The sequence below is a fragment of the Telmatherina bonti genome (assembly GCF_933228915.1).
Source record: "Telmatherina bonti genome assembly, chromosome: 7".
In the NCBI taxonomy this organism is placed as follows: Eukaryota; Metazoa; Chordata; class Actinopteri; order Atheriniformes; family Telmatherinidae; genus Telmatherina; species Telmatherina bonti.
In genome coordinates this window covers 606,087-633,463 of record NC_136625.1, presented here as the reverse complement: position 1 = coordinate 633,463, position 27,377 = coordinate 606,087, and the positions used below count along the sequence as shown (strand labels likewise).

The following is a 27,377-nucleotide window of genomic DNA, read 5'->3' as shown; positions in this document are numbered from 1 at the left end:
ACTACTGTAGTATTCTTTACTACTGTAGTAATGTTTACTACTATAGTACTGTTTACTGCTATAGTACTGTTTAATGCTGTAGTATTGTTCCCTACTATAGTACTGTTTACTACTATAGTACTGTTTACTGCTGTAGTACTGTTTTCTGCTGTAATCCTGTTTACTACTATACTACTGTTAGTATTACTACTGTAGTATTCTTTACTGCTGTAGTACTGTTTACTACTATAGTCCTGTTTACTACTGTAGTACTGTTTACTACTATAGTCCTGTTTACTACTGTAGTACTGTTTAATACTATATCACTGTTTACTGCTACAGTACTGTTTACTACTGTAGTACTGTTAACTGCTGTAGTACTGGTATTTTACAGTTCGCTCGTACTCTGTTCTCACAAGTAAGTTGCTTTTGATAAAAGTGTGTGGTACATGACTGTAGAATAGAAAAGAATAGAATAGAGTAGAATAGAATATTTCTTCTTTACTCAGCTCTTCTTAAGTTTATTTTGTCTAATTTACATATTTATAGCATTCTGTCCTCTGATTGGTCGAACCAGAAAGAAAATGGCTTCCAGTCTGACCTTCATAGTGAACAGGAAGTGTCCCGGCCAGGAACAGCAGCTTCTTCTTCTGTTTGTCGGGAAAACCTGCAGGAGACACAGAACTTATTGATCTCTGATCAGCATCATGTCTTCCATCAGACTCTTAAGTGGTCTGGTTTGCTGTGTCTGGTTTCAGACTGGTGTTCCTGAAAGCCGACCGGAGAACCGGAACGAGGACCTGGAGTCAGACTGGTGTTCCTGAAAGCCAACCGGAGAACCGGAACGAGGACCTGGAGTCAGACTGGTGTTCCTGAAAGCCGACCGGAGAACCGGAACGAGGACCTGGAGTCAGACTGGTGTTCCTGAAAGCCGACTGGAGAACCGGAACGAGGACCTGGAGTCAGACCGGAGAACCATAACGAGGACCTAGAGTCAGACTGTTGTTCCTGAAAGCCGACTGGACAACCGGACCGAGGACCTGGAGTCAGACTGGTGTTCCTGAAAGCCGACCGGAGAACCGGAACGAGGACCTGGAGTCAGACTGGTGTTCCTGAAAGCCGACTGGAGAACCAGAACGAGGACCTGGAGTCAGACCGGAGAACCATAACGAGGACCTAGAGTCAGACTGTTGTTCCTGAAAGCCGACTGGAGAACCGGAACGAGGACCTGGAGTCAGACTGGTGTTCCTGAAAGCCGACTGGAGAACCGGAACGAGGACCTGGAGTCAGACTGGTGTTCCTGAAAGCCGACCGGAGAACCGGAACGAGGACCTGGAGTCAGACTGGTGTTCCTGAAAGCCGACTGGAGAACCGGAACGAGGACCTGGAGTCAGACCGGAGAACCATAACGAGGACCTAGAGTCAGACTGTTGTTCCTGAAAGCCGACTGGAGAACCGGACCGAGGACCTGGAGTCAGACTGGTGTTCCTGAAAGCCGACCGGAGAACCGGAACGAGGACCTGGAGTCAGACTGGTGTTCCTGAAAGCCGACTGGAGAACCAGAACGAGGACCTGGAGTCAGACTGGTGTTCCTGAAAGCCGACCGGAGAACCGGAACGAGGACCTGGAGTCAGACTGGTGTTCCTGAAAGCCGACTGGAGAACCATAACGAGGACCTAGAGTCAGACTGTTGTTCCTGAAAGCCGACTGGAGAACCGGAACGAGGACCTGGAGTCAGACTGGTGTTCCTGAAAGCCGACTGGAGAACCGGAACGAGGACCTGGAGTCAGACCGGAGAACCATAACGAGGACCTGGAGTCAGACTGTTGTTCCTGAAAGCCGACTGGAGAACCGGAACGAGGACCTGGAGTCAGACTGGTGTTCCTGAAAGCCGACTGGAGAACCGGAACGAGGACCTGGAGTCAGACCGGAGAACCATAACGAGGACCTGGAGTCAGACTGGTGTTCCTGAAAGCCGACCGGAGAACCGGAACGAGGACCTGGAGTCAGACTGGTGTTCCTGAAAGCCGACCGGAGAACCGGAACGAGGACCTGGAGTCAGACCGGAGAACCATAACGAGGACCTGGAGTCAGACTGGTGTTCCTGAAAGCCGACTGGAGAACCGGAACGAGGACCTGGAGTCAGACTGGTGTTCCTGAAAGCCGACTGGAGAACCGGAACGAGGACCTGGAGTCAGACTGGTGTTCCTGAAAGCCGACCGGAGAACCGGAACGAGGACCTGGAGTCAGACTGGTGTTCCTGAAAGCCGACCGGAGAACCGGAACGAGGACCTGGAGTCAGACTGGTGTTCCTGAAAGCCGACTGGAGAACCAGAACGAGGACCTGGAGTCAGACTGGTGTTCCTGAAAGCCGACCGGAGAACCGGAACGAGGACCTGGAGTCAGACTGGTGTTCCTGAAAGCCGACTGGAGAACCATAACGAGGACCTAGAGTCAGACTGTTGTTCCTGAAAGCCGACTGGAGAACCGGAACGAGGACCTGGAGTCAGACTGGTGTTCCTGAAAGCCGACTGGAGAACCGGAACGAGGACCTGGAGTCAGACTGGTGTTCCTGAAAGCCGACTGGAGAACCGGAACGAGGACCTGGAGTCAGACTGGTGTTCCTGAAAGCCGACCGGAGAACCGGAACGAGGACCTGGAGTCAGACTGGTGTTCCTGAAAGCCGACTGGAGAACCAGAACGAGGACCTGGAGTCAGACTGGTGTTCCTGAAAGCCGACCGGAGAACCGGAACGAGGACCTGGAGTCAGACTGGTGTTCCTGAAAGCCGACTGGAGAACCATAACGAGGACCTAGAGTCAGACTGTTGTTCCTGAAAGCCGACTGGAGAACCGGAACGAGGACCTGGAGTCAGACTGGTGTTCCTGAAAGCCGACTGGAGAACCGGAACGAGGACCTGGAGTCAGACCGGAGAACCATAACGAGGACCTGGAGTCAGACTGTTGTTCCTGAAAGCCGACTGGAGAACCGGAACGAGGACCTGGAGTCAGACTGGTGTTCCTGAAAGCCGACTGGAGAACCGGAACGAGGACCTGGAGTCAGACCGGAGAACCATAACGAGGACCTGGAGTCAGACTGGTGTTCCTGAAAGCCGACCGGAGAACCGGAACGAGGACCTGGAGTCAGACTGGTGTTCCTGAAAGCCGACCGGAGAACCGGAACGAGGACCTGGAGTCAGACTGGTGTTCCTGAAAGCCGACTGGAGAACCGGAACGAGGACCTGGAGTCAGACTGGTGTTCCTGAAAGCCGACCGGAGAACCGGAACGAGGACCTGGAGTCAGACTGGTGTTCCTGAAAGCCGACTGGAGAACCGGAACGAGGACCTGGAGTCAGACCGGAGAACCATAACGAGGACCTGGAGTCAGACCGGAGAACCATAACGAGGACCTGGAGTCAGACTGGTGTTCCTGAAAGCCGACTGGAGAACCGGAACGAGGACCTGGAGTCAGACTGGTGTTCCTGAAAGCCGACTGGAGAACCGGAACGAGGACCTGGAGTCAGACCGGAGAACCATAACGAGGACCTAGAGTCAGACTGTTGTTCCTGAAAGCCGACTGGAGAACCGGAACGAGGATCTGGAGTCAGACTGGTGTTCCTGAAAGCCGACTGGAGAACCAGAACGAGGACCTGGAGTCAGACCGGAGAACCATAACGAGGACCTAGAGTCAGACTGTTGTTCCTGAAAGCCGACTGGAGAACCGGAACGAGGACCTGGAGTCAGACTGGTGTTCCTGAAAGCCGACCGGAGAACCGGAACGAGGACCTGGAGTCAGACTGGTGTTCCTGAAAGCCGACCGGAGAACCGGAACGAGGACCTGGAGTCAGACTGGTGTTCCTGAAAGCCGACCGGAGAACCGGAACGAGGACCTGGAGTCAGACTGGTGTTCCTGAAAGCCGACCGGAGAACCATAACGAGGACCTGGAGTCAGACTGGTGTTCCTGAAAGCCGACCGGAGAACCGGAACGAGGACCTGGAGTCAGACCGGAGAACCATAACGAGGACCTAGAGTCAGACTGGTGTTCCTGAAAGCCGACTGGAGAACCGGAACGAGGACCTGGAGTCAGACTGGTGTTCCTGAAAGCCGACCGGAGAACCGGAACGAGGACCTGGAGTCAGACTGGTGTTCCTGAAAGCCGACCGGAGAACCGGAACGAGGACCTGGAGTCAGACCGGAGAACCATAACGAGGACCTAGAGTCAGACTGTTGTTCCTGAAAGCCGACCGGAGAACCGGACCGAGGACCTGGAGTCAGACTGGTGCTGATTTTGCAACCATGTCCATGAACTTCAGGTCTTCCCTGGACAGACCCAACTGTTCCCCCACAGCAGATTCTGGAAAGTCCATCTTAAATTGTTGTTGCCACAGTTCATCCAGATTCACAATGGACACACGATTTACAGTTACTGGCTGCTTACAGTGATTGGCCTCTCCACCATTTCCTGTTAGTGGTCTATTCACGGTCCAGCCCAGCACTGTCCTCACTGCGTACGGCCCATTATGCTTGCTAAGAATGACCTCCAGTGACTCCATGGCTCTTGGGACATTTGTTCCAATCAGCAAGTCTATTCCAGCCCGAATCTGTGGTAAGGAGAGATGTTTTAAATATGGCCACCTTGTCAGATCTTTATTTCTGGGTATGTTTGCTGTGTGGACTGACATTGACATCTGAGTGTACGCTTTTGGTAGTTCAGTGAAGATGTCCCCTTCAAGTGCTGCCACCTCTAGCTCTGGCACGGTGTAGTTATCAACCACCTTTTCCTGGCCCATTGTTCTCAGGAGAATACTAGTTCTTTTCCCAGACAAATTGAGCTTCTGCTTCAGTCTCTCCGTACAGAACACTGCAGTACTTCCCTGGTCCAGGAAAGCATATGTGAGAATGATCTTATTTCCCGTTTTTGCCTTCACTTGGACTGGCACAATAGGGAGCTTACAATCCATGTCACCAGCCCCTGTAAGTCCACTTGAAACCACGGTACTATCCACTGTCACTTGAATGCTGCTTTCAGCCTTCTCAGTCATTGCCACGCTGTGCTTATGAAGCACAGTAGGATGTTTTTGGCCACACTTAGAGCAGAATATCTTCCTTTGGCAATTCCTGCTGATGTGTCCTGTACACAGACAGCGAAAACAGGCACCATTTTCCTTCAGGAAGTCTATTTTCTCTTTGTGTGCCATTCTGTCCAACCGTGCACACACATCTAATGTGTGTCCTCCAGTGCAGCAGGGACAGATCTTTGCCGATAGCCTCATATCCTTGGCGTTTTTCACAAACGGGGTTTTTTGCTCCACCTGATTTACTGTGGTAGCAAAGCTGGTTCCTCTGATGTTAGAGCGAGGGGACGGTTGGTGTTTCATTTGTCTTAATGTAGCTGTATCCTGGATGTTTCCAAACACGGGGTCTGTCAAGATTTTCACCTGCTTTTCTACAAAGTTGTTAATATCCAAAAACCTTGCTCTTCTATTGTTTTCTTGCAGGTCACATGTGTGGTTCCTCCAGCGGTCTCTGAGATTGTAGGGCAGTTTTTTGATGATCTCCATCATGTTTGTGGGAGTGTCCAGATCATTTAAATACTGCACATCTTCCATGGCGTTACAGCATCCACGCAAGAAAAGACTGTACTCCTGGAGGGTCCTCACATCCTCTGTTTTAATGACAAAGCTCTCTCCATGTATGCTGCTGCCACCTTTTGCTCATTACCATAATGTTCTCTTAATAGAGCCTTTGCCTTGACGAATCCTCTGTCTGACTCCATATGCTGACAACTCCTCACCAACTCCTTTGCTTGTCCTTTGGTGTAATGTTCAAGAAAATAGAGCCTATCACAGCTGTTATTTGTGTTTCGTTCGACTCCATTTTCAAAAGCTTTAATAAATGAATGGTATTTGAGCGGATTGCCATCGAAAACAGGAATTTCCCTTCTGGGGAGTGCTGAAAGACACTGTTGCTGCATCAGAAGTGTGGTAATTTCATTTTGCTTTCTCATAATATCTAGTACACTGTAATTTTGTGAAGAGTCAGTTTGTGTAACATTTGTTATCAGATCTTCAGGAGCCATTAAATAACGTTGGAGCATGTAAGAAGGACCTGGGGGCTGATTTGTTTCTGGTAGGTGTGTGACTTTTGATTTCACAGCTGGATGTGTGGTTTCAACTGCATTGCATTTTTATTCAAATGGCAATGGCGGCACAAATTCAGTTGCATTGACATTTAGTTGTTTCGAGCGTGTTTTTTCATAATAGGAATTCATCCCATCTGAAACCTGTGACTTTGATTTACGGCCAATGCTGCTTTGTGATTTTATATTGCTTAGCTTTGCCATTTCTTCAGCAATTTTGTTCTCCAGCAGCAGCTGTTCACGTCTTTTGCGCAATTGTAACTCTTCTTCAGCTAGTGCGTATTTTTCCTTTAATGCCTTTTGTTTTATTGCCAGAATTGCAAGGTTTCTTTCAGCCTTTGAATAAGCAGATGAGCGTAAACTCTTGTCTGCATTTGAGATGCTGTCACAAGGCCGCAGTTCGTCCGGAAGGTCTTGTGCAGTGGATCCAGGTACTGGGGGAGCAGCAGCAGGCATGTGTTTGTCGTTTTTGACAGGAGCTTGTTCTGCGTAATTTATATCCTGTGATGGTTGTTCAGCAATATTTCTTTGAAATAATATTGTATTTGAGTTTACATGTGAATTTTCCTGTGTCCATTTCTCCACTTGTTCCCTGAATGCATCGCTGTGATCCATAATGCTGTTAAACCAGTCATTCTGTTTTGTATATTCATCTTCAGGAAGTAGTGGAAGTAACTCGTTGTGTAGGTCTGTGGCCCTTTTACATAGTGCGTTCAAGTTGTCCAGTTGTGAAAAGATTTCAGCCGCACTATCCTTTGATTTCATGTGCGCCTTTATTTGCAGAATAAGTGATTTGAGTTTATTAACCACACTTTTGCGGTCATGCTGGAGCCGTTCAATTTTATTCTCCAGCGCTTTGACCGTCAGTTTAATTTCTCTTTTTCCCTTTTCCATATTTGGACATTCATCCTGAGAGTATGCGACTCATTTCCGTCTGATTTTATTGCGTAGAGCAACACGATCACAGTTCATAAAGAGCATCCAAAATCCATCTATAGACACTGCATTTGAATTCATGCAAAGCAAATTCAATCCAAACGTCTCCACAATCAGGTCTTCAGACACCACCAGCCGCCACGTACTTATGCCACAAAGTCCCGACATCACAATCCCACAAAACTCCGGTTTAGGCCACCATCAATGTGCCGTGACAACCAGCGTAACATCCTCTCACAACTTAGTCCTCATTTGGCATCACGCATTTCCATGAAGAGGAATCCTCCATCCAAACTTGAACAGATTCAGCCTACCTGTTCCCAGGTGTAAGGATGACGTGGTGTAACCTGTGCGGCACTTAGCTGTGGTTCCTTCGTATTCGATCCAGTCGTTGTGTGATGACTTGGCTCTTTGGTGCTCGCAAGCGGCTTAATGATTTCATTAAACGCCGATTTTTGTTGACAGAATGTTGCGGCTTCCAAACCACCTTTGCCGCTGAGAGTTTGGGTGGGGTCCTCCTGTTCGCTTATTTGTGACACGCGAGGACGTTGTCTTGACAGAATACGCTGAAATCCAGGGATGCGTTTAATCCTTTATTGCGTCTCCAAGCTATAACAGCGCAATCAAGATTGAATGAATGGATTGTTTAACCAGGGAGATAACAGACAGAAATGATGTATGAATGTGTGGATAGCGGTCAACAAAATTATGGCGACTACCCCACCCTTGCTCTGTCATCTGTTTCCCAGGTAAGTATGCGCCTTTATACACCTCTGTGCAAGCACACGCCCAATCACACACAAACCACCACCTCTGCCACACACACTAATGCACCGTGCACCTCCTCCTCATCTATGTCTCCTACACTGACCGGAGAACCGGAACGAGGACCTGGAGTCAGACTGGTGTTCCTGAAAGCCGACCGGAGAACCGGAACGAGGACCTGGAGTCAGACTGGTGTTCCTGAAAGCCGACCGGAGAACCGGAACGAGGACCTGGAGTCAGACTGGTGTTCCTGAAAGCCGACCGGAGAACCGGAACGAGGACGTGGAGTCAGACTGGTGTTCCTGAAAGCCGACCGGAGAACCGGAACGAGGACCTGGAGTCAGACTGGTGTTCCTGAAAGCCGACCGGAGAACCGGAACGAGGACCTGGAGTCAGACTGGTGTTCCTGAAAGCCGACCGGAGAACCGGAACGAGGACCTGGAGTCAGACTGGTGTTCCTGAAAGCCGACCGGAGAACCGGAACGAGGACCTGGAGTCAGACTGGTGTTCCTGAAAGCCGACCGGAGAACCGGAACGAGGACCTGGAGTCAGACTGGTGTTCCTGAAAGCCGACCGGAGAACCGGAACGAGGACCTGGAGTCAGACTGGTGTTCCTGAAAGCCGACCGGAGAACCGGAACGAGGACCTGGAGTCAGACTGGTGTTCCTGAAAGCCGACCGGAGAACCGGAACGAGGACCTGGAGTCAGACTGGTGTTCCTGAAAGCCGACCGGAGAACCGGAACGAGGACCTGGAGTCAGACTGGTGTTCCTGAAAGCCGACCGGAGAACCGGAACGAGGACCTGGAGTCAGACTGGTGTTCCTGAAAGCCGACCGGAGAACCGGAACGAGGACCTGGAGTCAGACTGGTGTTCCTGAAAGCCGACCGGAGAACCGGACCGAGGACCTGGAGTCAGACTGGTGTTCCTGAAAGCCGACCGGAGAACCGGAACGAGGACCTGGAGTCAGACTGGTGTTCCTGAAAGCCGACCGGAGAACCGGAACGAGGACCTGGAGTCAGACTGGTGTTCCTGAAAGCCGACCGGAGAACCGGAACGAGGACCTGGAGTCAGACTGGTGTTCCTGAAAGCCGACCGGAGAACCGGAACGAGGACCTGGAGTCAGACTGGTGTTCCTGAAAGCCGACCGGAGAACAGGAACAAGAGCGCAGACCTCCACAAAGCATATTGTGATTACCTCCCCACCCCACACACACACACACACACACACACACACACACACACGCAGATCACATCGATACGCCTCCTAATGACTCACCCCCTACATTCAACCCCCCCCTTCTAAAAGGAAAACTCTCTAAAGCTTCTGGTTTACGACACAAGTCCAACTTCTGCCGTCTACCTTCACTCCTCCATCCAGACCTACACTCCCTCTCCAGCTACGCTCCACCAGTGGAGGACGCCTAGCGTTACCATGACGACGTGGGACTAAACCACCACCAGACTCTTCCTCTGTAGTTCCAGGATGGTGGAGTGACCTGCCGACCTCTGTCCGACCTGCAGAGTCCTGATCCGCTTTCAGACCCAGCTGAAGACTCAGCTCTTCAAGGAGAACTTCAACACTTCGTTTATATTTGTTGGAAAGTTGGAGAACTTAGTCCAGTTCTTGGCAACAATACGATGGTATTCATTCTTTCTAATTTAAGCCGTTAACCGGCAGCGGCCCGCCCCAGGCCGTTTTACAGGTTCTAACCCTATATCACGCTTGTACAACATTGTACACGTTTTCTATTTTAATACGAGCACACATGACGCACTGGTAGGCTCTCCCCTTCTGATTAACACCAATTTTGACCAAATGGAGTGATGCATGGTCCTTCCTCAGCCCATAATATCCAGTAAGTGTCAACCTGGCGTGACCATCTCATACATTCCTCTTCCAGACCTGTTCTATCGGCTCTGATGCAGTTCTGACACCACTGTCGTGAAGACTTTTAAAATCCCGTCACAGTGATGTGTGGGATGTAAAAATGAAGGCAGCTACGGAGGCCGGTGAAGGCAGCTACGGTGGCCGGTGAAGGCAGCTACGGTGGCCGGTGAAGGCAGCTACGGTGGCCGGTGAAGGCAGCTACGGTGGCCGGTGAAGGCAGCTACGGAGGCCGGTGAAGGCAGCTACGGTGGCCGGTGAAGGCAGCTACGGAGGCCGGTGAAGGCAGCTACGGAGGCCGGTGAAGGCAGCTACGGTGGCCGGTGAAGGCAGCTACGGAGGCCGGTGAAGGCAGCTACGGTGGCCGGTGAAGGCAGCTACGGAGGCCGGTGAAGGCAGCTACGGTGGCCGGTGAAGGCAGCTACGGAGGCCGGTGAAGGCAGCTACGGTGGCCGGTGAAGGCAGCTACGGTGGCCGGTGAAGGCAGCTACGGAGGCCGGTGAAGGCAGCTACGGAGGCCGGTGAAGGCAGCTACGGAGGCCGGTGAAGGCAGCTACAGTGGCCGGTGAAGGCAGCTACGGTGGCCGGTGAAGGTAGCTACAGTGGCCGGTGAAGGCAGCTACGGTGGCCGGTGAAGGTAGCTACGGTGGCCGGTGAAGGCAGCTACGGTGGCCGGTGAAGGCAGCTACGGTGGCCGGTGAAGGTAGCTACAGTGGCCGGTGAAGGTAGCTACGGAGGCCGGTGAAGGCAGCTACGGTGGCCGGTGAAGGCAGCTACGGTGGCCTGTGAAGGCAGCTACGGAGGCCGGTGAAGGCAGCTACGGAGGCCGGTGAAGGCAGCTACGGAGGCCGGTGAAGGCAGCTACGGTGGCCGGTGAAAGCAGCTACGGTGGCCGGTGAAGGCAGCTACGGTGGCCGGTGAAGGTAGCTACGGAGGCCGGTGAAGGCAGCTACGGTGGCCGGTGAAGGCAGCTACGGTGGCCGGTGAAGGCAGCTACGGAGGCCGGTGAAGGCAGCTACGGTGGCCGGTGAAGGCAGCTACGGTGGCCGGTGAAGGCAGCTACGGTGGCCGGTGAAGGCAGCTACGGAGGCCGGTGAAAGTAGCTACGGTGGCCGGTGAAGGCAGCTACGGTGGCCGGTGAAGGCAGCTACGGTGGCCGGTGAAGGCAGCTACGGTGGCCGGTGAAGGTAGCTACGGTGGCCGGTGAAGGCAGCTACGGTGGCCGGTGAAGGCAGCTACGGAGGCCGGTGAAGGCAGCTACGGTGGCCGGTGAAGGCAGCTACGGTGGCCGGTGAAGGCAGCTACGGTGGCCGGTGAAAGTAGCTACGGTGGCCGGTGAAGGCAGCTACGGAGGCCGGTGAAGGCAGCTACGGTGGCCGGTGAAAGTAGCTACGGTGGCCGGTGAAGGCAGCTACGGTGGCCGGTGAAGGCAGCTACGGTGGCCGGTGAAAGTAGCTACGGTGGCCGGTGAAGGCAGCTACGGTGGCCGGTGAAAGTAGCTACGGTGGCCGGTGAAAGTAGCTACGGAGGCCGGTGAATGTAGCTACGGTGGCCGGTGAAGGTAGCTACGGAGGCCGGTGAAAGTAGCTACGGTGGCCGGTGAAGGCAGCTACGGAGGCCGGTGAAGGCAGCTACGGAGGCCGGTGAAGGCAGCTACGGTGGCCGGTGAAGGCAGCTACGGTGGCCGGTGAAAGTAGCTACGGAGGCCGGTGAATGTAGCTACGGTGGCCGGTGAAGGCAGCTACGGTGGCCGGTGAAGGCAGCTACGGTGGCCGGTGAAGGCAGCTACGGAGGCCGGTGAAGGCAGCTACGGAGGCCGGTGAAGGCAGCTACGGTGGCCGGTGAAGGCAGCTACGGTGGCCGGTGAAGGTAGCTACGGAGGCCGGTGAAGGCAGCTACGGTAGCCGGTGAAGGCAGCTACGGTGGCCGGTGAAGGCAGCTACGGTGGCCGGTGAAGGTAGCTACGGTGGCCGGTGAAGGCAGCTACGGAGGCCGGTGAAGGCAGCTACGGTGGCCGGTGAAGGCAGCTACGGTGGCCGGTGAAGGCAGCTACGGTGGCCGGTGAAGGCAGCTACGGTGGCCGGTGAAGGCAGCTACGGTGGCCGGTGAAGGCAGCTACGGTGGCCGGTGAAGGCAGCTACGGTGGCCGGTGAAGGCAGCTACGGTAGCCGGTGAAGGCAGCTACGGTGGCCGGTGAAGGCAGCTACGGTGGCCGGTGAAGGTAGCTACAGTGGCCGGTGAAGGCAGCTACGGTAGCCGGTGAAGGCAGCTACGGAGGCCGGTGAAGGCAGCTACGGAGGCCGGTGAAGGCAGCTACGGTGGCCGGTGAAGGCAGCTACGGAGGCCGGTGAAGGCAGCTACGGTGGCCGGTGAAGGCAGCTACGGTGGCCGGTGAAGGCAGCTACGGAGGCCGGTGAAGGCAGCTACGGAGGCCGGTGAAGGCAGCTACGGTGGCCGGTGAAGGCAGCTACGGAGGCCGGTGAAGGCAGCTACGGTGGCCGGTGAAAGTAGCTACGGTGGCCGGTGAAGGCAGCTACGGAGGCCGGTGAAGGCAGCTACGGAGGCCGGTGAAGGCAGCTACGGAGGCCGGTGAAGGCAGCTACGGTGGCCGGTGAAGGCAGCTACGGTGGCCGGTGAAAGTAGCTACGGTGGCCGGTGAAGGCAGCTACGGTGGCCGGTGAAGGCAGCTACGGAGGCCGGTGAAGGCAGCTACGGAGGCCGGTGAAGGCAGCTACGGTGGCCGGTGAAGGCAGCTACGGTGGCCGGTGAAGGCAGCTACGGTGGCCGGTGAAGGCAGCTACGGAGGCCGGTGAAGGCAGCTACGGAGGCCGGTGAAGGCAGCTACGGTGGCCGGTGAAGGCAGCTACGGAGGCCGGTGAAGGCAGCTACGGTGGCCGGTGAAGGCAGCTACGGTGGCCGGTGAAGGCAGCTACGGAGGCCGGTGAAGGCAGCTACGGTGGCCGGTGAAAGTAGCTACGGTGGCCGGTGAAGGCAGCTACGGAGGCCGGTGAAGGCAGCTACGGAGGCCGGTGAAGGCAGCTACGGAGGCCGGTGAAGGCAGCTACGGTGGCCGGTGAAGGCAGCTACGGTGGCCGGTGAAAGTAGCTACGGTGGCCGGTGAAGGCAGCTACGGTGGCCGGTGAAGGCAGCTACGGAGGCCGGTGAAGGCAGCTACGGAGGCCGGTGAAGGCAGCTACGGAGGCCGGTGAAGGCAGCTACAGTGGCCGGTGAAGGCAGCTACGGTGGCCGGTGAAGGCAGCTACGGTGGCCGGTGAAGGCAGCTACGGTGGCCGGTGAAAGTAGCTACGGTGGCCGGTGAAGGCAGCTACGGTGGCCGGTGAAAGTAGCTACGGTGGCCGGTGAAGGCAGCTACGGTGGCCGGTGAAAGTAGCTACGGAGGCCGGTGAATGTAGCTACGGTGGCCGGTGAAGGTAGCTACGGAGGCCGGTGAAAGTAGCTACGGTGGCCGGTGAAGGCAGCTACGGAGGCCGGTGAAGGCAGCTACGGAGGCCGGTGAAGGCAGCTACGGAGGCCGGTGAAGGCAGCTACGGTGGCCGGTGAAGGCAGCTACGGTGGCCGGTGAAGGCAGCTACGGTGGCCGGTGAAAGTAGCTACGGTGGCCGGTGAAGGCAGCTACGGTGGCCGGTGAAGGCAGCTACGGTGGCCGGTGAAAGTAGCTACGGTGGCCGGTGAAGGCAGCTACGGTGGCCGGTGAAAGTAGCTACGGAGGCCGGTGAATGTAGCTACGGTGGCCGGTGAAGGCAGCTACGGTGGCCGGTGAAGGCAGCTACGGTGGCCGGTGAAGGCAGCTACGGTGGCCGGTGAAGGCAGCTACGGTGGCCGGTGAAGGCAGCTACGGTGGCCGGTGAAGGCAGCTACGGTGGCCGGTGAAGGCAGCTACGGTGGCCGGTGAAGGCAGCTACGGTGGCCGGTGAAAGTAGCTACGGTGGCCGGTGAAGGCAGCTACGGTGGCCGGTGAAGGCAGCTACGGTGGCCGGTGAAGGCAGCTACGGTAGCCGGTGAAGGCAGCTACGGTGGCCGGTGAAGGCAGCTACGGTGGCCGGTGAAGGCAGCTACGGTGGCCGGTGAAGGCAGCTACGGTAGCCGGTGAAGGCAGCTACGGTGGCCGGTGAAGGTAGCTACAGTGGCCGGTGAAGGCAGCTACGGTAGCCGGTGAAGGCAGCTACGGAGGCCGGTGAAGGCAGCTACGGAGGCCGGTGAAGGCAGCTACGGTGGCCGGTGAAGGCAGCTACGGAGGCCGGTGAAGGCAGCTACGGTGGCCGGTGAAGGCAGCTACGGAGGCCGGTGAAGGCAGCTACGGTGGCCGGTGAAGGTAGCTACGGTGGCCGGTGAAGGCAGTTACGGTGGCCGGTGAAGGCAGCTACGGTGGCCGGTGAAGGCAGCTACGGTGGCCGGTGAAGGCAGCTACGGAGGCCGGTGAAGGTAGCTACGGTGGCCGGTGAAGGCAGCTACGGTGGCCGGTGAAGGCAGCTACGGTGGCCGGTGAAAGTAGCTACGGTGGCCGGTGAAGGTAGCTACGGTGGCCGGTGAAGGTAGCTACGGTGGCCGGTGAAGGTAGCTACGGTGGCCGGTGAAGGCAGCTACGGTAGCCGGTGAAGGCAGCTACGGTGGCCGGTGAAGGCAGCTACGGAGGCCGGTGAAGGCAGCTACGGTGGCCGGTGAAAGTAGCTACGGAGGCCGGTGAAGGCAGCTACGGTGGCCGGTGAAGGCAGCTACGGTGGCCGGTGAAAGTAGCTACGGAGGCCGGTGAAGGCAGCTACGGTGGCCGGTGAAGGCAGCTACGGTGGCCGGTGAAGGTAGCTACGGTGGCCGGTGAAGGTAGCTACGGAGGCCGGTGAAGGCAGCTACGGTAGCCGGTGAAGGCAGCTACGGTGGCCGGTGAAGGCAGCTACGGTGGCCGGTGAAGGTAGCTACGGTGGCCGGTGAAGGTAGCTACAGTGGCCGGTGAAGGTAGCTACGGAGGCCGGTGAAGGCAGCTACAGTGGCCGGTGAAGGTAGCTACGGTGGCCGGTGAAAGTAGCTACGGAGGCCGGTGAAGGCAGCTACGGTGGCCGGTGAAGGCAGCTACGGTGGCCGGTGAAAGTAGCTACGGAGGCCGGTGAAGGCAGCTACGGTGGCCGGTGAAGGCAGCTACGGTGGCCGGTGAAGGTAGCTACGGTGGCCGGTGAAGGTAGCTACGGAGGCCGGTGAAGGCAGCTACGGTAGCCGGTGAAGGCAGCTACGGTGGCCGGTGAAGGCAGCTACGGTGGCCGGTGAAGGTAGCTACAGTGGCCGTTGAAGGTAGCTACGGAGGCCGGTGAAGGCAGCTACAGTGGCCGGTGAAGGTAGCTACGGTGGCCGGTGAAGGCAGCTACGGTGGCCGGTGAAAGTAGCTACGGTGGCCGGTGAAGGCAGCTACGGTGGCCGGTGAAAGTAGCTACGGTGGCCGGTGAAGGCAGCTACGGTGGCCGGTGAAAGTAGCTACGGTGGCCGGTGAAGGCAGCTACGGTGGCCGGTGAAGGCAGCTACGGTGGCCGGTGAAGGCAGCTACGGTGGCCGGTGAAGGCAGCTACGGTGGCCGGTGAAGGCAGCTACGGTGGCCGGTGAAGGCAGCTACGGTGGCCGGTGAAGGCAGCTACGGTGGCCGGTGAAAGTAGCTACGGTGGCCGGTGAAGGCAGCTACGGTGGCCGGTGAAGGCAGCTACGGTGGCCGGTGAAGGCAGCTACGGTAGCCGGTGAAGGCAGCTACGGTGGCCGGTGAAGGCAGCTACGGTGGCCGGTGAAGGCAGCTACGGTGGCCGGTGAAGGCAGCTACGGTGGCCGGTGAAGGCAGCTACGGTGGCCGGTGAAGGCAGCTACGGTGGCCGGTGAAGGCAGCTACGGTAGCCGGTGAAGGCAGCTACGGTGGCCGGTGAAGGCAGCTACGGTGGCCGGTGAAGGTAGCTACAGTGGCCGGTGAAGGCAGCTACGGTAGCCGGTGAAGGCAGCTACGGAGGCCGGTGAAGGCAGCTACGGAGGCCGGTGAAGGCAGCTACGGTGGCCGGTGAAGGCAGCTACGGAGGCCGGTGAAGGCAGCTACGGTGGCCGGTGAAGGCAGCTACGGAGGCCGGTGAAGGCAGCTACGGTGGCCGGTGAAGGTAGCTACGGTGGCCGGTGAAGGCAGTTACGGTGGCCGGTGAAGGCAGCTACGGTGGCCGGTGAAGGCAGCTACGGAGGCCGGTGAAGGTAGCTACGGTGGCCGGTGAAGGCAGCTACGGTGGCCGGTGAAGGCAGCTACGGTGGCCGGTGAAAGTAGCTACGGTGGCCGGTGAAGGTAGCTACGGTGGCCGGTGAAGGTAGCTACGGTGGCCGGTGAAGGTAGCTACGGTGGCCGGTGAAGGCAGCTACGGTAGCCGGTGAAGGCAGCTACGGTGGCCGGTGAAGGCAGCTACGGAGGCCGGTGAAGGCAGCTACGGTGGCCGGTGAAAGTAGCTACGGAGGCCGGTGAAGGCAGCTACGGTGGCCGGTGAAGGCAGCTACGGTGGCCGGTGAAAGTAGCTACGGAGGCCGGTGAAGGCAGCTACGGTGGCCGGTGAAGGCAGCTACGGTGGCCGGTGAAGGTAGCTACGGAGGCCGGTGAAGGCAGCTACGGTAGCCGGTGAAGGCAGCTACGGTGGCCGGTGAAGGCAGCTACGGTGGCCGGTGAAGGTAGCTACAGTGGCCGGTGAAGGTAGCTACGGAGGCCGGTGAAGGCAGCTACGGAGGCCGGTGAAGGTAGCTACGGAGGCCGGTAAAGGCAGCTACGGTGGCCGGTGAAGGCAGCTACGGAGGCCGGTGAAGGCAGCTACGGTGGCCGGTGAAGGCAGCTACGGTGGCCGGTGAAGGCAGCTACAGTGGCCGGTGAAGGCAGCTACGGTGGCCGGTGAAGGCAGCTACAGTGGCCGGTGAAGGCAGCTACGGAGGCCGGTGAAGGTAGCTACGGAGGCCGGTGAAGGCAGCTACGGTGGCCGGTGAAGGCAGCTACGGAGGCCGGTGAAGGCAGCTACGGTGGCCGGTGAAGGCAGCTACGGAGGCCGGTGAAGGCAGCTACGGAGGCCGGTGAAAGTAGCTACGGTGGCCGGTGAAGGCAGCTACGGTGGCCGGTGAAGGCAGCTACGGAGGCCGGTGAAAGTAGCTACGGAGGCCGGTGAAAGTAGCTACGGTGGCCGGTGAAGGCAGCTACGGAGGCCGGTGAAAGTAGCTACGGTGGCCGGTGAAGGCAGCTACGGAGGCCGGTGAAAGTAGCTACGGTGGCCGGTGAAAGTAGCTACGGAGGCCGGTGAAGGCAGCTACGGTGGCCGGTGAAGGCAGCTACGGAGGCCGGTGAAGGCAGCTACGGAGGCCGGTGAAGGCAGCTACGGAGGCCGGTGAAGGCAGCTACGGAGGCCGGTGAAGGCAGCTACGGTGGCCGGTGAAGGCAGCTACGGTGGCCGGTGAAGGCAGCTACGGAGGCCGGTGAAGGCAGCTACGGAGGCCGGTGAAGGCAGCTACGTAGGCCGGTGAAGGCAGCTACGGTGGCCGGTGAAGGCAGCTACGGAGGCCGGTGAAGGCAGCTACGGAGGCCGGTGAAGGCAGCTACGGAGGCCGGTGAAGGCAGCTACGGAGGCCGGTGAAGGCAGCTACGGAGGCCGGTGAAGGCAGCTACGGTGGCCGGTGAAGGCAGCTACGGTGGCCGGTGAAGGCAGCTACGGTGGCCGGTGAAAGTAGCTACGGTGGCCGGTGAAGGTAGCTACGGAGGCCGGTGAAGGCAGCTACGGAGGCCGGTGAAGGCAGCTACGGAGGCCGGTGAAGGCAGCTACGGTGGCCGGTGAAAGTAGCTACGGTGGCCGGTGAAGGCAGCTACGGTGGCCGGTGAAGGCAGCTACGGTGGCCGGTGGAGGCAGCTACGGAGGCCGGTGGAGGCAGCTACGGTGGCCGGTGAAGGCAGCTACGGTGGCCGGTGAAGGCAGCTACGGAGGCCGGTGAAGGCAGCTACGGAGGCCGGTGAAGGCAGCTACGGTGGCCGGTGAAGGCAGCTACGGTGGCCGGTGAAGGCAGCTACGGAGGCCGGTGAAGGCAGCTACGGAGGCCGGTGAAGGCAGCTACGGAGGCCGGTGAAGGCAGCTACGGAGGCCGGTGAAGGCAGCTACGGAGGCCGGTGAAGGTAGCTACGGAGGCCGGTGAAGGCAGCTACGGTGGCCGGTGAAGGCAGCTACGGTGGCCGGTGAAGGCAGCTACGGTGGCCGGTGAAGGCAGCTACGGTGGCCGGTGAAGGTAGCTACGGTGGCCGGTGAAGGTAGCTACGGAGGCCGGTGAAGGCAGCTACGGTAGCCGGTGAAGGCAGCTACGGTGGCCGGTGAAGGCAGCTACGGTGGCCGGTGAAGGCAGCTACGGTGGCCGGTGAAGGCAGCTACGGTGGCCGGTGAAGGCAGCTACGGTGGCCGGTGAAGGCAGCTACGGTGGCCGGTGAAGGCAGCTACGGTGGCCGGTGAAGGCAGCTACGGAGGCCGGTGAAGGCAGCTACGGTGGCCGGTGAAGGCAGCTACGGAGGCCGGTGAAGGCAGCTACGGTGGCCGGTGAAGGTAGCTACGGTGGCCGGTGAAGGCAGTTACGGTGGCCGGTGAAGGCAGCTACGGTGGCCGGTGAAGGCAGCTACGGTGGCCGGTGAAGGCAGCTACGGTAGCCGGTGAAGGCAGCTACGGTGGCCGGTGAAGGCAGCTACGGTGGCCGGTGAAAGTAGCTACGGTGGCCGGTGAAGGCAGCTACGGTGGCCGGTGAAAGTAGCTACGGTGGCCAGTGAAGGCAGCTACGGTGGCCGGTGAAGGCAGCTACGGTGGCCGGTGAAAGTAGCTACGGTGGCCGGTGAAGGCAGCTACGGTGGCCGGTGAAAGTAGCTACAGTGGCCGGTGAAGGCAGCTACGGTGGCCGGTGAAGGCAGCTACGGTGGCCGGTGAAGGTAGCTACGGTGGCCGGTGAAGGCAGCTACGGTAGCCGGTGAAGGCAGCTACGGTGGCCGGTGAAGGCAGCTACGGAGGCCGGTGAAGGCAGCTACGGTGGCCGGTGAAGGCAGCTACGGAGGCCGGTGAAGGCAGCTACGGTGGCCGGTGAAGGTAGCTACGGAGGCTGGTGAAGGCAGCTACGGTGGCCGGTGAAGGCAGCTACGGTGGCCGGTGAAGGCAGCTACGGTGGCCGGTGAAGGCAGCTACGGTGGCCGGTGAAGGCAGCTACGGAGGCCGGTGAAGGCAGCTACGGTGGCCGGTGAAGGCAGCTACGGAGGCCGGTGAAGGCAGCTACGGTGGAGCTACCTCACCTCCATCTCTCCATCTGATCTTCCAGTCCATACCTCCACCTCTCCATCTGTTCTTCCATTCCATACCTCCACCTCTCCATCTGATCTTCCAGTCCATACCTCCACCTCTCCATCTGTTCTTCCATTCCATACCTCCATCTCTCCATCTGATCTTCCAGTCCACACCTCCACCTCTCCATCTGATCTTCCAGTCCATACCTCCACCTCTCCATCTGATCTTCCAGTCCATACCTCCACCTCTCCATCTGATCTTCCAGTCCACACCTCCATCTCTCCATCTGATCTTCCAGTCCACACCTCCATCTCTCCATCTGATCTTCCAGTCCATACCTCCATCTCTCCATCTGATCTTCTAGTCCATACCTCCATCTCTCCATCTGATCTTCCAGTCCATACCTCCACCTCTCCATCTGATCTTCCAGTCCATACCTCCATCTCTCCATCTGATCTTCCAGTCCATACCTCCACCTCTCCATCTGTTCTTCCAGTCCATACCTCCACCTCTCCATCTGATCTTCCAGTCCATACCTCCACCTCTCCATCTGATCTTCCAGTCCATACCTCCATCTCTCCATCTGATCTTCCAGTCCACACCTCCATCTCTCCATCTGATCTTCCAGTCCATACCTCCACCTCTCCATCTGATCTTCCAGTCCATACCTCCACCTCTCCATCTGATCTTCCAGTCCATACCTCCACCTCTCCATCTGATCTTCCAGTCCATACCTCCACCTCTCCATCTGATCTTCCAGTCCATACCTCCATCTCTCCATCTGTTCTTCCAGTCCATACCTCCATCTCTCCATCTGATCTTCCAGTCCATACCTCCACCTCTCCATCTGATCTTCCAGTCCACACCTCCATCTCTCCATCTGTTCTTCCAGTCCACACCTCCATCTCTCCATCTGATCTTCCAGTCCATACCTCCACCTCTCCATCTGATCTTCCAGTCCACACCTCCATCTCTCCATCTGATCTTCCAGTCCATACCTCCACCTCTCCATCTGATCTTCCAGTCCATACCTCCATCTCTCCATCTGATCTTCCAGTCCACACCTCCATCTCTCCATCTGATCTTCCAGTCCACACCTCCATCTCTCCATCTGATCTTCCAGTCCATACCTCCACCTCTCCATCTGATCTTCCAGTCCATACCTCCATCTCTCCATCTGTTCTTCCAGTCCATACCTCCATCTCTCCATCTGATCTTCCAGTCCACACCTCCATCTCTCCATCTGATCTTCCAGTCTACACCTCCATCTCTCCATCTGACCTTCCAGTCCATACCTCCATCTCTCCATGTGATCTTCCAGTCCACACCTCCATCTCTCCATCTGATCTTCCAGTCCATACCTCCATCTCTCCATCTGATCTTCCAGTCCATACCTCCATCTCTCCATCTGATCTTCCAGTCCATACCTCCATCTCTCCATCTGATCTTCCAGTCCATACCTCCACCTCTCCATCTGATCTTCCAGTCCATACCTCCACCTCTCCATCTGATCTTCCAGTCCACACCTCCATCTCTCCATCTGATCTTCCAGTCCACACCTCCATCTCTCCATCTGATCTTCCAGTTCATACCTCCACCTCTCCATCTGATCTTCCAGTCCACACCTCCACCTCTCCATCTGATCTTCCAGTCCATACCTCCACCTCTCCATCTGATCTTCCAGTCCATACCTCCACCTCTCCATCTGATCTTCCAGTCCATACCTCCACCTCTCCATCTGATCTTCCAGTCCATACCTCCACCTCTCCATCTGATCTTCCAGTCCATACCTCCACCTCTCCATCTGATCTTCCAGTCCATACCTCCACCTCTCCATCTGATCTTCTAGTCCATACCTCCATCTCTCCATCTGATCTTCCAGTCCATACCTCCATCTCTCCATCTGATCTTCCAGTCCATACCTCCATCTCTCCATCTGATCTTCCAGTCCACACCTCCATCTCTCCATCTGATCTTCTAGTCCATACCTCCACCTCTCCATCTGATCTTCCAGTCCATACCTCCATCTCTCCATCTGATCTTCCAGTCCATACCTCCACCTCTCCATCTGATCTTCCAGTCCATACCTCCATCTCTCCATCTGATCTTCCAGTCCATACCTCCATCTCTCCATCTGATCTTCCAGTCCACACCTCCATCTCTCCATCTGATCTTCCAGTCCACACCTCCATCTCTCCATCTGATCTTCCAGTCCATACCTCCACCTCTCCATCTGATCTTCTAGTCCACACCTCTATCTGATCTTCCAGTCCATACCTCCACCTCTCCATCTGATCTTCCAGTCCATACCTCCACCTCTCCATCTGATCTTCCAGTCCACACCTCCATCTGATCTTCCAGTCCATACCTCCATCTCTCCATCTGATCTTCCAGTCCACACCTCCATCTCTCCATCTGATCTTCCAGTCCATACCTCCACCTCTCCATCTGATCTTCTAGTCCACACCTCTATCTGATCTTCCAGTCCATACCTCCACCTCTCCATCTGATCTTCCAGTCCATACCTCCACCTCTCCATCTGATCTTCCAGTCCACACCTCCATCTGATCTTCCAGTCCATACCTCCATCTCTCCATCTGATCTTCCAGTCCATACCTCCACCTCTCCATCTGATCTTCCAGTCCATACCTCCACCTCTCCATCTGATCTTCCAGTCCACACCTCCACCTCTCCATCTGATCTTCCAGTCCACACCTCCATCTCTCCATCTGATCTTCCAGTCCATACCTCCATCTCTCCATCTGATCTTCCAGTCCACACCTCCACCTCTCCATCTGATCTTCCAGTCCATATCTCCACCTCTCCATCTGATCTTCCAGTCCATACCTCCATCTCTCCATCTGATCTTCCAGTCCACACCTCCACCTCTCCATCTGATCTTCCAGTCCATACCTCCATCTCTCCATCTGATCTTCCAGTCCATACCACCACCTCTCCATCTGATCTTCCAGTCCATACCTCCATCTCTCCATCTGATCTTCCAGTCCATACCTCCACCTCTCCATCTGATCTTCCAGTCCATACCTCCACCTCTCCATCTGATCTTCCAGTTCATACCTCCACCTCTCCATCTGATCTTCCAGTCCATACCTCCATCTCTCCATGTGATCTTCCAGTCCATTACTCCACCTCTCCATCTGATCTTCCAGTTCATACCTCCACCTCTCCATCTGATCTTCCAGTCCATACCTCCACCTCTCCATCTGATCTTCCAGTCCATTACTCCACCTCTCCATCTGAGCTTCCAGTCCATACCTCCACCTCTCCATCTGATCTTCCAGTCCATACCTCCATCTCTCCATGTGATCTTCCAGTCCATTACTCCACCTCTCCATCTGATCTTCCAGTCCATACCTCCACCTCTCCATCTGATCTTCCAGTTCATACCTCCATCTCTCCATCTGATCTTCCAGTCCATTACTCCACCTCTCCATCTGATCTTCCAGTTCATACCTCCACCTCTCCATCTGATCTTCCAGTCCATACCTCCATCTCTCCATCTGATCTTCCAGTCCACACCTCCACCTCTCCATCTGATCTTCCAGTCCATATCTCCACCTCTCCATCTGATCTTGCAGTCCATACCTCCATCTCTCCATCTGATCTTCCAGTCCACACCTCCACCTCTCCATCTGATCTTCCAGTCCACACCTCCATCTCTCCATCTGATCTTCCAGTCCACACCTCCACCTCTCCATCTGATCTTCCAGTCCACACCTCCACCTCTCCATCTGATCTTCCAGTCCATACCTCCACCTCTCCATCTGATCTTCCAGTCCACACCTCCATCTCTCCATCTGATCTTCCAGTCCATTACTCCACCTCTCCATCTGATCTTCCAGTCCATACCTCCACCTCTCCATCTGATCTTCCAGTCCATACCTCCATCTCTCCATCTGATCTTCCAGTCCATTACTCCACCTCTCCATCTGATCTTCCAGTCCATACCTCCACCTCTCCATCTGATCTTCCAGTCCATACCTCCATCTCTCCATCTGATCTTCCAGTCCATTACTCCACCTCTCCATCTGATCTTCCAGTCCACACCTCCACCTCTCCATCTGATCTTCCAGTCCACACCTCCATCTCTCCATCTAATCTTCCATTCCATACCTCCATCTCTCCATCTAATCTTCCATTCCATACCTCCACCTCTCCATCTGATCTTCCAGTCCATACCTCCACCTCTCCATCTGATCTTCCAGTCCACACCTCCACCTCTCCATCTGATCTTCCAGTCCACACCTCCACCTCTCCATCTGATCTTCCAGTCCACACCTCCACCTCTCCATCTGATCTTCCACTCCATACCTCCACCTCTCCATCTGATCTTCCAGTCCATACCTCCACCTCTCCATCTGATCTTCCAGTCCATACCTCCACCTCTCCATCTGATCTTCTAGTCCATACCTCCATCTCTCCATCTGATCTTCCAGTCCATACCTCCATCTCTCCATCTGATCTTCCAGTCCATACCTCCACCTCTCCATCTGATCTTCCAGTCCATACCTCCACCTCTCCATCTGATCTTCCAGTCCATACCTCCACCTCTCCATCTGATCTTCCAGTCCACACCTCCACCTCTCCATCTGATCTTCCAGTCCATACCTCCACCTCTCCATCTGATCTTCCAGTCCATACCTCCACCTCTCCATCTGATCTTCCAGTCCACACCTCCATCTCTCCATCTGATCTTCCAGTCCATACCTCCATCTCTCCATCTGATCTTCCAGTCCACACCTCCATCTCTCCATCTGATCTTCCAGTCCACACCTCCATCTCTCCATCTGATCTTCCAGTCCACACCTCCATCTCTCCATCTGATCTTCCAGTCCATACCTCCATCTCTCCATCTGATCTTCCAGTCCACACCTCCACCTCTCCATCTGATCTTCCAGTCCATACCTCCACCTCTCCATCTGATCTTCCAGTCCATACCTCCACCTCTCCATCTGATCTTCCAGTCCACACCTCCATCTCTCCATCTGATCTTCCAGTCCATACCTCCATCTCTCCATCTGATCTTCCAGTCCACACCTCCATCTCTCCATCTGATCTTCCAGTCCACACCTCCATCTCTCCATCTGATCTTCCAGTCCACACCTCCATCTCTCCATCTGATCTTCCAGTCAACACCTCCACCTCTCCATCTGATCTTCCAGTCCATTACTCCACCTCTCCATCTGATCTTCCAGTCCACACCTCCATCTTTCCATCTAATCTTCCAGTCCATACCTCCACCTCTCCATCTGATCTTCCAGTCCATACCTCCACCTCTCCATCTGATCTTCCAGTCCACACCTCCACCTCTCCATCTGATCTTCCAGTCCATACCTCCACCTCTCCATCTGATCTTCCAGTCCACACCTCCATCTCTCCATCTGATCTTCCAGTCCACACCTCCACCTCTCCATCTGATCTTCTAGTCCACACCTCTATCTGATCTTCCAGTCCATACCTCCACCTCTCCATCTGATCTTCCAGTCCATACCTCCACCTCTCCATCTGATCTTCCAGTCCACACCTCCATCTGATCTTCCAGTCCATACCTCCATCTCTCCATCTGATCTTCCAGTCCACACCTCCATCTCTCCATCTGATCTTCCAGTCCATACCTCCACCTCTCCATCTGATCTTCCAGTCCACACCTCCATCTCTCCATCTGATCTTCCAGTCCATACCTCCACCTCTCCATCTGATCTTCCAGTCCATACCTCCACCTCTCCATCTGATCTTCCAGTCCATACCTCCATCTCTCCATCTGATCTTCCAGTCCACACCTCCACCTCTCCATCTGATCTTCCAGTCCATATCTCCACCTCTCCATCTGATCTTCCAGTCCATACCTCCATCTCTCCATCTGATCTTCCAGTCCACACCTCCACCTCTCCATCTGATCTTCCAGTCCATACCTCCATCTCTCCATCTGAACTTCCAGTCCACACCTCCATCTCTCCATCTGATCTTCCAGTCCACACCTCCACCTCTCCATCTGATCTTCCAGTCCACACCTCCACCTCTCCATCTGATCTTCCAGTCCATACCTCCATCTCTCCATCTGATCTTCCAGTCCATACCTCCACCTCTCCATCTGATCTTCCAGTCCATACCTCCATCTCTCCATCTGATCTTCCAGTCCATACCTCCATCTCTCCATCTGATCTTCCAGTCCATACCTCCACCTCTCCATCTGATCTTCCAGTCCACATCTCCATCTCTCCATCTGATCTTCCAGTCCACACCTCCACCTCTCCATCTGATCTTCAAGTCCATACCTCCACCTCTCCATCTGATCTTCCAGTCCATACCTCCACCTCTCCATCTGATCTTCCAGTCCACACCTCCATCTCTCCATCTGATCTTCCAGTCCACACCTCCATCTCTCCATCTGATCTTCAAGTCCATACCTCCACCTCTCCATCTGATCTTCCAGTCCATACCTCCACCTCTCCATCTGATCTTCCAGTCCACACCTCCATCTCTCCATCTGATCTTCCAGTCCACACCTCCATCTCTCCATCTGATCTTCCAGTCCATACCTCCACCTCTCCATCTGATCTTCCAGTCCATACCTCCACCTCTCCATCTGATCTTCCAGTCCACACCTCCACCTCTCCATCTGATCTTCCAGTCCATACCTCCATCTCTCCATCTGATCTTCCAGTCCATACCTCCATCTCTCCATCTGATCTTCCAGTCCACACCTCCACCTCTCCATCTGATCTTCCAGTCCATACCTCCATCTCTCCATCTGATCTTCCAGTCCATACCTCCATCTCTCCATCTGATCTTCCAGTCCACACCTCCATCTCTCCATCTGAACTTCCAGTCCACACCTCCATCTCTCCATCTGATCTTCCAGTCCATATCTCCATCTCTCCATCTGATCTTCCAGTCCATACCTCCACCTCTCCATCTGTTCTTCCAGTTCATACCTCCACCTCTCCATCTGATCTTCCAGTCCATACCTCCACCTCTCCATCTGATCTTCTAGTCCATATCTCCATCTCTCCATCTGATCTTCCAGTCCATACCTCCACCTCTCCATCTGATCTTCCAGTCCATACCTCCACCTCTCCATCTGATCTTCCAGTCCATACCTCCACCTCTCCATCTGATCTTCCAGTCCATACCTCCACCTCTCCATCTGATCTTCCAGTCCATACCTCCATCTCTCCATCTGTTCTTCCAGTCCATATCTCCACCTCTCCATCTGATCTTCCAGTCCATATCTCCATCTCTCCATCTGATCTTCCAGTCCATACCTCCATCTCTCCATCTGATCTTCCAGTCCATACCTCCACCTCTCCATCTGATCTTCCAGTCCATACCTCCACCTCTCCATCTGATCTTCCAGTCCATACCTCCACCTCTCCATCTGATCTTCCAGTCCACACCTCCATCTCTCCATCTGATCTTCCAGTCCATACCTCCATCTCTCCATCTGTTCTTCCAGTCCATATCTCCACCTCTCCATCTGATCTTCCAGTCCATACCTCCACCTCTCCATCTGATCTTCCAGTCCATACCTCCATCTCTCCATCTGTTCTTCCAGTCCATATCTCCACCTCTCCATCTGATCTTCCAGTCCATACCTCCACCTCTCCATCTGATCTTCCAGTCCACACCTCCACCTCTCCATCTGATCTTCCAGTCCATACCTCCATCTCTCCATCTGATCTTCCAGTCCATACCTCCACCTCTCCATCTGATCTTCCAGTCCATATCTCCACCTGATCTTCCAGTCTATACCTCCATCTCTCCATCTGTTCTTCCAGTCCATATCTCCACCTCTCCATCTGATCTTCCAGTCCATACCTCCACCTCTCCATCTGATCTTCTAGTCCGTACCTCCATCTCTCCATCTGATCTTCATGCTGGTTACAGTTTCAGTCCATCTGAAAGCTCAGGGTAAAACTTTATCTTCATAAAGAGACCATGCTTTAGAATATAACTTGATGCTGCTGCTTCAGCCAATCAGCACGGATGACTTATCACAGATAAAAAGAAGCCGTTTACTTTCCTATCTTTTCAGAAACCACAACTGCATGGCAACCCACTAAACGTTTAAAGGACTAGTGGCTGGATTTGGTCTTTGTTCTAACACCATGTTCTAACCGGACATGCTGCAGGGTTACCATCTTTTATCTTTCATATCAGCAAGATAAAACGGTTATGGATGGCCTTGTAGGTGTTGGTCAACATGGTGATATTATGGGCTATAAGGACCAGCGTCCGACTGGACAGTCCACCGGCGTCAGACAGGACAGTCCACCGGCGTCCGACTGGACAGTCCACCGGCGTCCGACTGGACAGTCCACCGGCGTCCGACTGGACAGTCCACCGGCGTCAG

The 27,377-nt window shown here is 55.6% G+C and overlaps 1 protein-coding gene across 1 annotated transcript in view; it reads right to left on the bottom strand.

Annotated features, from left to right (window-relative positions):
- LOC306758067 (uncharacterized protein) overlaps nt 1-27,377 on the bottom strand; it is a gene marked incomplete at both ends in the record, with an annotated part of 145,945 nt that overhangs the window by 77,984 nt on the left and 40,584 nt on the right. Inside the window, one exon of the mRNA XM_079243283.1 lies at nt 581-646. Coding sequence (XP_079099409.1) covers nt 581-646 — 66 coding nt within the window. The remainder of the gene's footprint in view (nt 1-580; nt 647-27,377) is intronic.